The sequence below is a fragment of the Cyprinodon tularosa genome, unplaced genomic scaffold (genome assembly GCF_016077235.1).
Source record: "Cyprinodon tularosa strain WSP-4 unplaced genomic scaffold, ASM1607723v1 ctg222, whole genome shotgun sequence".
Lineage (NCBI taxonomy): Eukaryota > Metazoa > Chordata > Actinopteri > Cyprinodontiformes > Cyprinodontidae > Cyprinodon > Cyprinodon tularosa.
This window is the reverse complement of record NW_024038830.1, coordinates 1015693-1030276: the sequence shown is the minus strand read 5'-3', so window position 1 is coordinate 1030276 and position 14584 is coordinate 1015693. Positions and strand designations below refer to the sequence as shown.

The following is a 14584-nucleotide window of genomic DNA, read 5'->3' as shown; positions in this document are numbered from 1 at the left end:
ATGATCCTCCATTCGTCTGATGTTTGGCCACACAGTGCCAAACAGTTTGCAAAGTCACTCACGCCTGCCGCCTTGTTCACCTTTCTTGTTACTGAGGCGCAGTATACCTGCTTCTTCTTCTTCTTTGGTTTCAGGCAGACTAAACGCTTCTCAGGCATAATACTGCCATCTACTGTTCAGTACCTACTCAGTTAATCTCTCTCAACTTGCCGTAGTTATTTTCGAGCGTAATGGGAGATCTCGCAATCGCTAGTTTGTTGCCTCTGCGCTTGCCGTAGCGCAAAGATGTCTGCCTCCATGGCTGCGAGACCCGCTCCTATGTAATTATAAATAACGAATTCTAAGGCAACGCAAATATTATGGTTAAAAGGCTGAGCTCATAGGTGATGATAAATAACATAGTTATGTATAATATATTAAATTTCTGACTTTATATGCCTGTAATTATTACACACTGTAGCTTTAAGTATGGTAAATGCAAAAATATGTGATGGAAACAAAATTAGAAAAAGAACAAAATGTCTGCCTATGGGTTACATTTAGATGATGTTTTTATTTATTCATCTTGGGTGATGGATGAATGAATGGATGGGTTGATGGATGGACCAAAATCCAGACCAGTTTATTTAATTCTGCTTTTTTTGTGATTCTGTTTCATGACCTAAAATTTGAAAAAAAGAATTGATTGAACATTAGTGTGGTGGATGTAATCATCAGGGGACAGCTCACCTCCGCTGTCCGGGGAGCTGAGGACATTGAGGGCGAACAGCATGGCGTTGGAGAAGGTGGTGGCCTCCTCTTTACTGGCAAAGTTCAGCCCATAGACCTGCCGAGCGTCCCGCCACTGATGGAAGGTCGGGGTGGCCTGGTTGTACTTTAGACCCTTCACTATGGAGTAGTTAATAACAACCTTAGAAAAGAAGAGGGAGGTATATTAGGTCCATCTATAACATATATAACCATAAAAGGTTAATAAAAAGCTAAATATACAAAGATATGGAACTGAAAACAAAAGGCACAGCAAATAAAACTAATTTATACCAAAAAAATCCTACACAATAAAAACAAGTAAGAAAATCAAGCCAACCAATAGCAGAATGTATCAAATAAATAGAGTAGGTCCAAGAACATAACCCTGTGGTATCCCAAATGTAAATTAACCATTAAGACAGCTGCTGTATTTTTAAACATTTGAACACCTGACTGCTGTGTTCTGCTGAACAGTCATGGAGATAATGTCAGTGATCGCTCACCTGCTGGTCCTGGAGTTTAACCCCCACCACTCTGAAGGTGTTGTTGGCAGTGTTGTGGTAGATGTTAATGCGACTGAAGCCCTGCTGCCCCGGCTTGATGGGCACCCACTTCTTACTGGCATCATCGTAGACCATCACAGAGGCCCGCGCCTGGCAGATGCTCTGCTCGCTGGAACAGAAAGAAGGAAGAGAGGGAAACCAACGGTTATGATAGAAGTACAGATCATTTATCTTATTCTCAGAAAACAGAAACATTACGATGAGATGCTGTCTTTAAGCAGCAATAAAAGTCAGTTATTGTGAAACGTCCTACTAATCTAAAGGATCCCCTGGATTAGCCCCACCTTCTGGTTTTTAACCACTTCAGGAGAAACGTCCAGCCTCTACAGTAATCTGCCAGCCTGTGATTATAGGGCAGGAATCCATTTACAAAAACTGTAATGAAGACCTCAGCCTAAAACCAAACCCTGGAGGGATTCCAGTTTCTGCAGCCGTGCACTCATATTAAGACGTTTGAGCAAAGAAGGGTGTGTGTGCTGAGGATAAAGGAACATAAGGGGGTGGATCCTGAAGCATGCAACTACAGGGATTATCCTTTATTGTATCAGAAAACAGGATAAAGTCACAAACTGATGTTTGGCTTAAGTCACCACCAAGAACAGATATGATTGGACTGTGCAACATTTACGTCGCTGAAGGGAACCAATAGGGGCTGTTTTGAGGACAAACATCACTTAAGAAGAACATGTAATTATTTAAATAAAACAAAACCACATCCAAACCGAACTCGCCCTTTCTGAAGAAGTAAACCCAAATGATCAGATGTGTCAATTACATGCCAGTTTAAGGTCACTCTGAAGGGTCTTTTTGTTTAGAGTTTGACAGCCTCAAACATTTTTCAACACATCTTTCAGGGGTGGAGGTGCTGAAAATGATGAGCAGAAATTCTCCAAGTATTTGTTTTAGAGAGCAGAATTTATGATTCCATTTCAGCAAATCTTCCAGGTTCTAAAGAAGCAATGCGGACTCAGACCATCACCATACCGCCATGTTTCTCTGCAGGTACGATTTTACTTTCAAAAATTTTCAAACATTTCAAAATTTTTACTTTCCAAAATTTCTATAAAATTCTAAGATTTTTGCAAAATGATCAAAATCTTCAAAAATACCAGACAGACAAGTTTAGTCTTGATTGTCTGATATTTTCCCCCCAAAGTCTAGGGGATATTTTTTTGCAAATTGCAAAAATTTGCAAATTCTTTTTTTTTTTTTTTATCACTGGAGTACAATCATTTAAACCATTAAAGTCTCTTCAATGTTGTTCCAACATGAACTTCACAAATGAAACATGTTTTCCTTTTCTAATATATAAATGACTTTCATGAACTAAAGCAACAAACTATAAAAGAGAAAAAATAGAAATGTGAAAACGGGTAAATATATTTTGAAGCTTCACAGCCACCTGATATTTTTGTGGAACTTGATATGGAGACATCCCTACCAGAGGAGCTATTTCACACCAGTGATGTGTTATAATTGATTGCTTTGTATGAAGATGGTGGCCGAGAGGGTCCAAAAACATCAAATGTAGTCCTCACCTTTCAGATTTTATTTATTTATTTTTTTTTCCAACTGTTACCTCATATGGGTGCCTCACCAGCCCAATGTCAGATCTGGTTCTCTCCTTCTATTGAGACTTTTTCACTTTCTTCACAGCTTTAAACAACTCAGCAGAGATTATAACATTTGTTTGGCTTTATACAAATATAAAACAACTGGATGAAACCAAATTCTCCTTTACAGTCAGAATCTTTCATCCCAGAATCTAATCATGATGAAATCCCAAAGCAAGAGAAGCTGGTTTGACACTTCAGCTCAGCTGCATACAGATAATTATTTCTACAATGAAATATTAGCCCAATTTTTCCTAAAAAAAGATATCTTAAATTTTCAGAACAATTAGTCAAAATGTTCATCAATCTGCACTTAACAACAGCTGCTGTTTCCATAACAGTGATATCATGGGACAGAAGACAGAGATGTAACACAATAAAAATAGGGGAGGGCCAGCTTTAAAAGAAAAGAAAAAAACGATTGTACAAGTAAATCATATTAAGAAGCCCCTAAAACACAAAATTAGATATTAAAACACGGCCAAAGAGCTTTATTAAAGTTATTCCTTATAAAAAGAAAACTATTCATTACACAAAAAGGGATTCATTTCCAGAATTTTTTCCTATGGCTTTCTATTGTTATAACTTACAGATAATTATAGCAAAAAATAATATTTCAGAAACAACTGGATGTTGTACTGGATGTTATAAACAGAAATGTTGCCAAAGATGCAGTCAATAAAAACCCTCAATAGGAGGCTAAACCATAAAAGATAAGTGCTAAAGAAGCCCGCTGATCAGAGTGCTGTATCCAAGCATAATAAAGGAAAGTTAAGTGGAAGAAAAAAGTTTAAGACAAGAAAAAAGGGCAGCAACCTTTAGAAGATTGTAGATCAAACAAAGTAATATCTCAGCAGAGCCACGATCTAAGCGCCATGCTATGCAGCATTGCTGCAGCAATACCTGCACTAGAAGCACCGATCATATACTGAGTTCTTATACTGTATATCATACAGGCATAGCTCTCAATAGTCCAGGATTCCTGTATTAAAAATATCCCCTATGAAATCAAAAACATTCAAGTCAACATAAACACTTGTAATATATAACACAGCTTTGTGATGAGATTTCAGCTGGATGAAATGCACCTTTAAATATGTTTTTTTTTTCGTTTATCAGGTTTGAGGACGATCTAAAGTTATTCCTATAAAAAAGACTTTATCCCCCCAAAAACCTTCTAAAGTTGAAAATAATGAGAAATCACTGGCAAGCCTTTAAACCTACATTCCTCTGTGGTGAATGTTAAAACAATGTGGGATAGCTGCATATTTTGTGCTTCCTGCATGTCTGAATGTGTCTAACAGAGTCTCTAATCAAATAACAAACATTTTCCTCCACTTCAGAGACTCATCAGACCACCAGAGTCTAACTGGGAGCGTGAAGGGAGGGGTGCAGGGAGGTGTCCGAGTTTCTCCTTACAAAAACAGCTCCTATTTCTGGAGCGCTTTAAACTACCGAGCTGGACGCCTTGAGCTGAGGAATGATGTGGAAACTCACAAAGTCTCTTGTCTAGTTCTGATTTGTTTGTTGCTCAATCTTGAGGAGCAAAGCAGAAAAAGAGGAAAAGAAAAAAAAATTTAAGAGCAAGAACTAAATACCAGTCTAAAGTTTTAGAACGTCCAAATTTTCCACTTATTAATTGCAACTTATGTCTAATGGGTAAAGGTTAGTGCTGAACTGGAAAACTGAAAAAAAGAATGTGCATTTAAGAATTATACGAAAAACTCTCTCCAGGAAAATTCTCACTTTTTAAAAGTGGGAATCCAGAAATGCCTTACATATCAGACACTGGGCCAACTCCAACACATCATACTGGAAAAACATTGATCCACTCCCTTCAATCAAACCAGAGACACTTTCTAAAAATGATTCAATCTACATTAAAGGCCTGGGTCACAAAACAGATCTACATAGAAATATAATTTATTATGTCAACATTCCAATTAACATTGCTAAAGATCATTTTAGTGATGATGATAATAAGATTATTATTATTGCCAATAGGGCTGAAACAGTTAATCGAATTAATCGATTATTGAAATAATCTACTAATTTAGCAATTGATTGTTAACTGGAATATGTAGACTCTACAACATACCTTTAGCTGACAGAGCAACCCATTTAGAGCAATAATTATATCAAAAAAGTAAAAAAATATAAAAACATTTTGCATCTAAACAAAAAAAAAAAAAAACTTTTTCTCCTCAAGTGGAAAAGTTTTAGTTTCACCTGGTTTAATTTAATAAAAAATCTCCTTTAAGGAACGTTTGGTTGATTATTAATCTATTAATCGAAAAAATGATCGACAGATTAATCAATTTGACAAATAACCGTTAGATGCAGCCCTAATTGCCATAAACTTCTGACGGGTTGAGTGGCTGTGGTTGCGACCTGACAACCCTCATGGTGCGCTAATTGTCAGATTAATCGTCTGACTGCTTGATAGTGGCGCGACCCAATTGGAGTTAAAAAAAAAATCTATAAAAAACAGAAAATCTACAAAAACACATATAATGTAGCGAGGCTCCAGGGTCCTGGGCGTTCCCTGGCCAGGTCAGTTTTTGTGGCGGTGCTTCTGCTCGGATTACTTTTATGTTAATATTAATAAGACTATTAATACTATTATATCAATCATTACCACTACATCATTTTTTTTAAAATTAGGAACAAAGCATGTTTTTTATAAGAATCTTCTGATTACTGTTTTTTTTTTCTTTTCAACAGACATTTTTCATTACTCTATTTATTTATTTTCATATAATATATTTACTTGTACATTCATGTATCTGTTTTTGTTTATTTTAGTTTTTTTTTTCTGCATCCATAATTGTTTGAAATCTTTTGATTGCTTACAACCCTTCTGCATATATAAATGTGTTTGGACACATCATGGTACCGCGCCCTCATGGTCGAATGGTTATTATTATGCAGAAAGTTTGCTGCTTCAAAAAAAGATGATAAAAAGGCAAACAGAAATGGAAGAGAGAAAACCATCATAAAGTGCTTCCTATAGGAAAGTGGTAAAGAAAGTAGAGTTTTCTTCATCATTCAGATTGACTCAGATTCTCCTACAGAAAGAGGTCTGACAGACCTGCAGCCACGTCTGAATTGGAGGTCAAGTTTCTGAGAGGTAACAGTTTTCATGATAGGCGATTGCCAGGACAACAGCTCCAATCAAAGCTTATTAGAAGGAAATGAGTCGGAGTTTCAGCTGTGAAGAGAAGACGTCAAGCTGCAGGTTTGAGAGGAAGAGTTGCAGCAGGAAAGTCATTGCTAAGGCATCAGGCAAATAGGCTGAGCAATGAAATTCAATTAAATTTTAAACATGCTTTAGCAATCCGGATGAAAAGTTAGATAGAAAATGCCACTGATGGAGTAATGAATACAAATTTTAAATATTAGGTTGATCACACATGATGATAGTCAGTTAAATGAGGGTTACAGAGTGTCTGAGATTAAGTCTCAAACATGGAGTGGGAAGTGTAATGATCTGGAGCAGCTGTAAAAAGTCAAAGGCCCCCTGAACCAAAATGGCTACCACAGAATTCTGCAGGGATGTCCTCTGGCATACACCACCGTCATCAGGGGTTTTTCTTACAACAAGATAATGACCCAAAATATTAGTCCAAGTTATACCACAACTATTTCAGATAAAACACAACAAAACAGCCCAGTCCCTAGATTGTAACCATTTTTAACTGGTTTACAGCATATTTATCGGCATCAGATTGGATTAATGAAAGGATGCAGCAGAAAATACATTGCTATTATTTTGTTTTGAATAAAAAACAAACAAATCTAATCCTATACCAACCCTGATCCCTTAACTAAATGCCAGAGAAAAAAGGAGAACAAATCAAGATTATGAATCAGGTTTATAAAACTACATAACACAATTGTTATTTTAAATTATTGTATAAAAATCCAAATGTTTTTATCTTTTACAAATAATAAAATTAATTTTAATATGTTTATTTTAGTGATTCTAACCTTCAAATGTCAGTATGTTTACACTCTCCCTTTCTTTTAGTAAAGCACTCATTAAAAAATATGCAACCATTTCCATAAATTGCATTTTATTTATTTTCATTATGTCCAGATATGGGTCAACAATTGCATCACTGTTGATTTTTATGGTTTTTCATTTCTATTGTCTGCAGTAGCTAATAAAGAGAACAAATTTCAAAATAAAAATGCCATTATGAGCAGTTTTCCATTGAACAATAGGTATTGTTTTTTCAGAAGCTGAAGTTTTTTTTTAACTTAAATCATGTTTTAAAATGGATTTATTTATTTTTAAATGGTCCAAATTGCATCTAGAATAGCTTAGAATTTAATCTAATGTGACTAACACAAAAGTCATTTTTAACAAGTGAATATCTAAGATATAGAACTCCTAAAAAAGACCAACTATAGCTCAAAATGCTAATCAGTGACATTAAGTTAAGTGGATGAATCAACCTGCTGCTCTGAGCTGCAGGGAGTCTGACACTGCATACTGAAGGTCAAATAAAAGCATAAAAACCAGCAAATCTTAAGCTTTTAACCTCGACCATCCTCTATAAATCCCAGATTTATCGTGCACCACCAAGTATTCAGTATGTTATTTTTATTTTTTTAGCAACTGTATGAAATGATGTTTTCCAGTTTAATGAGCTTGTTAGTTTTTTGGCTTATGTTGTGTTTATCATACCTGTGTAGGAACAGAATATCTGAACAAATCATCACTTTTTGCAAAAGATTGCTTTTGGAATTGTTTTAGGAGCAGTGCAAGGCTAGATATTTATTTTTTGCAAACATTTCTGGAAGATCTATAAAACTGGCAAACAAACTAAGGATAAGGAAAACATACAAAATCCTTCCACATTAATATAAGCTTTAAAGGATAAAAATACCTTCTGTCCAAGTTATATATGCTTTATTTCAAACTAAATAAATGATAGATTTGAGGTGAGAGAGAGTTTACCTGCACCTCATTATACAACAGTTTTAAGAAGCAAAAACTCTGCCATGGATTTTTTTTTTGCCTTGATTTCTGTCTCCTTTAGCCAAAATTTTACAGTTTCAGTTGTAAAGATTGCTGTCCTGTTGCTGAATCTCAAACTTAACAAACAATTCTTGTTCAGTATTTTTTAATTATTTGTATGATATATGATATGTAAATGTAAACTTTTTTGTAGAATAATGGACTTGCACTGTATCCATGTTTGATCCACACCAATAGTTGCATCTTTAGGGTCATTGCTGAAGTCTTTCCATTCAGGCACTGTGTTAATCAAATACCTGAGGTCCAGGTATTTAAACCGATTATAACTTATGATTTCATAAAATTGCTCTTTAATGTCATCCGTGCTTTTATTACGTGTGGGCTTGAGCAAACGTCCATCCGTCGCATGCAGTTAGTTCAAATTGCAGCAGGGCGTTTGGTCAAGGGCTGGAGGAAACACAAGCACATAACTCCTGTGTTGGCTTCTCTACACTGGCTTCCAGTGAGCTTTAGGATTCAATCTAAAATACTGTTGATGCTTTTTAAATGTTTCAATTCAAATGACTTCCATTAAATGTTAAAAAGACCCAGTCTATTCATGCTTTTAAATGGTTGTAGAAAACTCACCTTTTTGCTCAGGCCTTCAACAAAAGCCAAGCAAAAAATTTTTTTAATCATTTGTATTATTATAATAATTTTCTTTATGTTTGTTTAACTTGCAATTCTGCACTTTGAGCAGATGTAGCAGTTTTAAAATGTGCTATAAAAATAAAGTTGAGCTTGACATAATGATCAGTAAATCCAAGCTCCAAGCATCATTAATCTTACAAAAACAGCAAAGGTATACTTAGTTTCCCCCTCACTATACTTAGACTTTTTATGTTTGAGATTTTCTTTTGTTCCTTAAACAAATTAGGTTAAAAAAATTAGTTACAATAACAGTGGACAATTGTTAGAAAGATTAAAGCATTAAAATATAGAGAAAAAACGAGTTTTGATGCATAACGCCTCTGAGTTCACAGAAATATACAGTCTCATCAAACTGACGTCTTCAGATGGTCATACATTAGCAGATACAGTATTTATAAGACCTCTCCGTATACAAAAACATCTCATATTGCCTGCAGCAGCTAAATAACACTCTCATTTACTTGTTGTAAGCAGGTAAACTTATTTTTATGCATGAAGAGTCTTGTCAAATTTCTGTCTGAAAGCAGCAGAAACAAAATAGTTCCTTAGCACTATAAAGTAAAGATGTGAGAAATAAGCATTTTTTAATATCTTGTTTCTGTGCAGTAACTTAATCAGTAAAACTGATTCTGATCTATATATCTGCATGGTGTTTTAAAGCTTTTAGAATGCACAGTCCTTTATTTTAAAAAACACATGTATTCATCTCCAGCATTTAGAAATAAGAGCATCGACATGCTGGACAGTTAATCCACTTTTAATAACAGATCTTGACAGTTTTTGGGAGCAAGGCATGTTTTTTTAAGAGGCTACCATCCAACTAAAACTTTCTGAACTGAAGTTCATAGAAACACAGTGTAGGATCGCAGAAACAGAAAAGAGTGAAGTTTTTGTCACATAATGAGACACAAAACAAATACAAAGGAAATATCAGGGAGCAGCAAAGTAAAAATGCACTTCAAATACATAAACACACTGCAAAATAGATTATGCTAAAACAAATTCACAAAACACATTTAAAGAAAAACTATAAAAAAGGAAGTTCTGACAAGCTAAAAGATGATCATCAACTCATATTGGACCAGATCGTTAGTACAAACAAAAATGGGACGACTGCCCAGAAGACATTTGGAAAAATATATTTTTCTTTGAGTCCTGCTCATGATTTTACCAAGGGTTTGGTCCCACATGAAGATGGTTCATTCCTGCTATCAGTCTGGAGCCCTTCTTTTATGCACAACTAGTTTGCAGCTTTTCTTAAAGGAGAAGTTCACTTTTTAACACTTTAAGCCCATTTTCTGTAGTGTCCAGGATGAAATCGAATGATCAACACCAACATTTTGACAATTGGTCCTGTCTCTGCTGTTTTGGCTCATGCAGAATCCCCCCCTGGCTGCTTCAGAATGGCTTCCATTGTGCATGTCCGATAATGTCCTTAAAACAACCTTAAACGTTCTTTTTTTAAAATATGCTACTCACCGGGTCGTCAGCGCTGTTCAATGACGTTCCAAAAAAAGTTTCGTAAAGAAAAACATTCCTGTAGTGTTTTATTTAGCATTTTGTAAATCCCATTGAGTTCTGTTGGAATAGTCAATATTCCCCTGCCACCGGAAACGGAAATGGGGCCTGTTTACACAGTTGTAGTCTTTTCGCTTCACTCTGTGTACTCAGACGTCGAGAATCAAGAATCCACCTTTCGTATTCCATTTTCAGAGTTTTTTAAAGTGTTTAACAGAGACGTTAGCACCTCGACGTCGGAGTACACAGAGTGAAGCGAAAAGACTACAACTGTGTAAACAGGCCCCATTTCCGTTTCCGGTGGCAGCGGAATATTGACTATTCCAACAGAACTCAATGGGATTTACAAAATGCTAAATAAAACACTACAGGAACGTTTTTTCTTTACGAAACTTTTTTTGGAACGTCATTGAACAGCGCTGACGACCCGGTGAGTAGCATATTTTAAAAAAAGAACGTTTAAGGTTGTTTTAAGGACATTATCGGACATGCACAATGGAAGCCATTCTGAAGCAGCCAGGGGGGGATTCTGCATGAGCCAAAAAGCAGAGACAGGACCAATTGTCAAAATTTTCGTGTCGATCATTCGATTTCATCCTGGACACTACAGAAAATGGGCTTAAAGTGTTAAAAAGTGAACTTCTCCTTTAAAGCTACAGTGTGTAATAATTACAGGGATATACAGTCAGAAATGTAATATATTATACATAACTATGTTATTTATCATCATCTACGAGCTCAGCCTCTTAACCTTAATATTTGCGTTGCCTTAGAATTCGTTATTTATAATTACATAGGAGCGGGTCTCGCAGCCATGGAGGCAGACATCTTTGCGCTACGGCAGCGCAGAGCCAACAAACTAGCGATTGCGAGATCGCCAAAACGTCACAACGATGTAGAAAAAAATAACGGGTATATTTATTATCTTAAAGCGATAGTTCGGTATTTTTGACATGAATCTGTATGGCATCCCCATCACCAGCGGCATGCAATCACACTGACTTACCCCTGGCAGCGTCCTGTGAGCAGAGTTATCGTCCAGTTTTGGTCAAGCCAAAAGTAGTCCGGCAGGTTTTTAGGAACAGCGAAATAAAACTTTTCTCTTCCCAAAACATCCGCGGCGGAGGGAGACATGGCTGTTGTTGGGCTCGCTGTCTGAATGACGGCGCGCACTGATACGAACAGAGAGAATATAGGACCAATTGATAACGACGTGTGACTTTTTCCACTACAATGTTTTTGGGATGCGAAAATATCACTCTTTTGAACACATAATGTTTTGGGAAGAGAAAAGTTTTATTTCGCTGTTCCTAAAAACCTGCCGGACTACTTTTGGCTTGACCAAAACTGGACGATAACTCTGCTCACAGGACGCTGCCAGGGGTAAGTCAGTGTGATTGCATGCCGCTGGTGATGGGGATGCCATACAGATTCATGTCAAAAATACCGAACTATCCCTTTAAGTCTACATGAAATCTATACTCTACACAGACTAATGAAATACTATCTGTAAAATTATCTATGTAAACAAACCTTATCACTTGAGAAGGTAGGTGATGCGAACGTCGTGGAAGACATTTTGTCCCGTAACGCTCGCCGTACTGTTGGGGGGGAGAAGCGGTGGGGGGGAGATGTTCATGTTGCTGCAGTCTGACCGCTAGATGTTGCTAAAAGTTACACACTGTAGCTTTAACTTGCAGTTCTTTTCGTTAATTGGAGCATTTTTGCATTACATGCCTTTTGCATTATATTTATCATTTATGTATTTGCAAATTCTACAATTTTGCTTCTTGATATTTTCAGTTATGCAGTATCTAATTTTTTGCATGTATGATCTTAATATGTTTGCTAGTCACATTTTATTTTGCAGTGTATTTATATATTTGCAACACGTTTGCACCTCTTGACAATATTTTTTAACCTAGCTATCATCATCCGTCTATCATAGCTTCTAAAACATTTTCAGAATAAATAAAACATCCATTAATTTTTCTGTTATAATTTGTATGAATCTAAAAATGTTGATACAGTAACCGATTTTAAAGTGCTAAAGGAATTTTTAAGGAAACACGTTTCAGATGAAATCAAACATGTTTTTTAATGATGTATTTATCTGTTATCTGTTTACCACAGGTACTTCAGAGATTGATGGATATTTGAAAACAGCAGCAACATCATAGATGTGTAATATGACAGCATGTTATAACAATGTTCAGAACAGAAAGAGCAATAACAACCTGTTTTTGCAGTAAAGTGTAACAATAAAATGAAACTGTGCAAAATCAAAATCCTACAAAAACCCATTAAAAATGGTGGACAGTTATCACTTCTAATTTTAGTAAATGCTGTTTGATAAAATGAGCGTAGCGTACTTATATAGGACAAACCAGTCAGCTGCTTTTAATCTAGCAAGGCATGTTTCCTGAACAGGAAACTCACCGGAACAATCAACTGGAACAATCAAGGGCTAAAAGTGGCTGCATCACAGGCTTGGCAGAGTTTCAACTGATGAGATCCTCAGCACCTGCTGATGTCTAAGAATCACAGACTTTAAGCTGGAATTGCTTCAAAGAGAAACTAAAGTACTAACATGACGACTTTACTTTGCTCCTAACGGTGCCCGTAAATTCTAGAATGTGCAAAATAATCATATCTGAATTGTTTAAAATAAAATTGCATGTTTATATTCAGCAGACATAAAGAAAATACATACACTCCTAATGCAGCTAATTATTAAGCAATACCAATCAATTATTACTCAATGTCATAATCTGTATTTCAGTGCAGCTTAAATGTGTTAAAAATTGTCCCACATAAATGTGAAAGTTCCACCTTATTATTGCTGGATCCAGCAGATTTCTCAACTCAAGTTAAATGTTTTTAAAGTAACAGAGAAGTGGAAAGAGAGGATATGAACGCTTCTAGCACTCAGAGTACTTCTTCATATCAAATAAGCCTCAAAGGGGGGATGACAAAAAGGAGGCCACATTCCCGGCCTTTTGAAATAAGTGAAGAACAGCCCTGAACACATGGTTGCACATATGTGCCTCCTTCACCCAAATCCTTTTCCATATACTGTGTGCTTGTCCCAGAATAGATCAGTCCATTAGCAGAAGCCTCTGTGCTGGGGGGAAAAATGCCTGAAGCTTAACATCCCCAGTAAATTGACTGTATGATCTGGTTGAACTGTAAAGTGCCTTAAGATGACATGTGTTGTGAATTTGGCGCTATATAAATAAACTGAATTGAATTGAAATTGAATTAAATAGTAAGTGCGTTTGGGCTGGATTTAATAGAAATTTTACGTTGCCATAAAGCTGAACTGTATTTAGACGGGGGAAGTGTTCCCTTAGGACGCTATGGGCATAAAGCGTCCTCTCTGGATATCGCCCAAGGACAGGACTTCTAGTAACGTGACAATAAGCTTTTAATACCGGGGTTAATTGTTTGATCCCGCCGGTTCACAGTGGAAGGCACCCTAACAAACCCGAACAAACGATGAGTCATTCAGGGCTGGCGTGCAAGGCAGGCTTTTGGCTGCAAAACAGATTTATTTTTGGGACCTTTGTTTGTGTGATGCCAAAGCAAAACTCAGACAGTTCGAGAGCAAAACAGAATCGTCATGGAAGTAGGTCATCAGCGATAAAATCTTTAGGATGAATAATGAATGAAAAGGCTGAGGAAGCGATTACAAGGACATTCCAGGCTGCAGATTGAGGCATTTTTTGGTATTCTGTCTTATACCTCGATGTACATCTGCTTTTAATCAGACATTTACCGTACATTTTGCACTGCAATGCACATAATTCTATCACCCCATTAGCCAGGTCAGCCATGTATGCCATATATGCAATGTTCCTCAAATTTTTCATGTGTCTGAGCTTACATACAAGCCCTCTGAGTACTCTGTGAGCAAAATCAGGTATGCACGCTTCAGCCAAAAAACTTTACATAAACCCAGGATCATACAAAGTTACATGGATTATTAAATAACACAGCAGCAACTTCCATTAGTTTACTTTTATTCTAAGTATTTTGGCCCAATTAAAATGAATAAAACAAAAAAGTAGTATAGTATATGTAAGAGTCCTGCTTTGTCCAGGGTGAGGGTTCTGCTCTGGCAGAAACATGACGTTATACCTTTGAGACCCAGCTTTTTGTTCACATTAAAACATTCATATTTTTCACAAAGAAGCACAGTTTTAAACAAGTTTTAATTCCCGTAACTCTCTGTCTGTAAAATATTTAATTACACACAGTTTTTGGGTTTTTTAGTAATATATATTAAATAATAGTTTAGGGCTGAATCAATTAATCGGATTAATCTATTATTGAAATAATCATTAACTGATTTAGTAATTGATTAATCATTAACTGGACTGTACCTGGTTTCATTTTGCAAAAAGTCTTGCTTAAAGAACCTTTTGCTATCCCATTATTAATCTATTGTTCAAAAAAAGAAA

General features: G+C 36.1%; 1 protein-coding gene across 3 annotated transcripts in view; it reads right to left on the bottom strand.

Moving 5' to 3' along the window:
* Positions 1–14584, bottom strand: part of evla (Enah/Vasp-like a) — a 61414-nt gene that overhangs the window by 25801 nt on the left and 21029 nt on the right. For all 3 annotated transcript variants that reach the window (XM_038286210.1, XM_038286208.1, XM_038286209.1), the window contains exons 2-3: positions 1254–1422; positions 730–910 (exon numbers count right to left, since the gene is read on the bottom strand). In XM_038286210.1, the coding sequence (XP_038142138.1) occupies positions 730–910; positions 1254–1422 (350 nt within the window). The remainder of the gene's footprint in view (positions 1–729; positions 911–1253; positions 1423–14584) is intronic.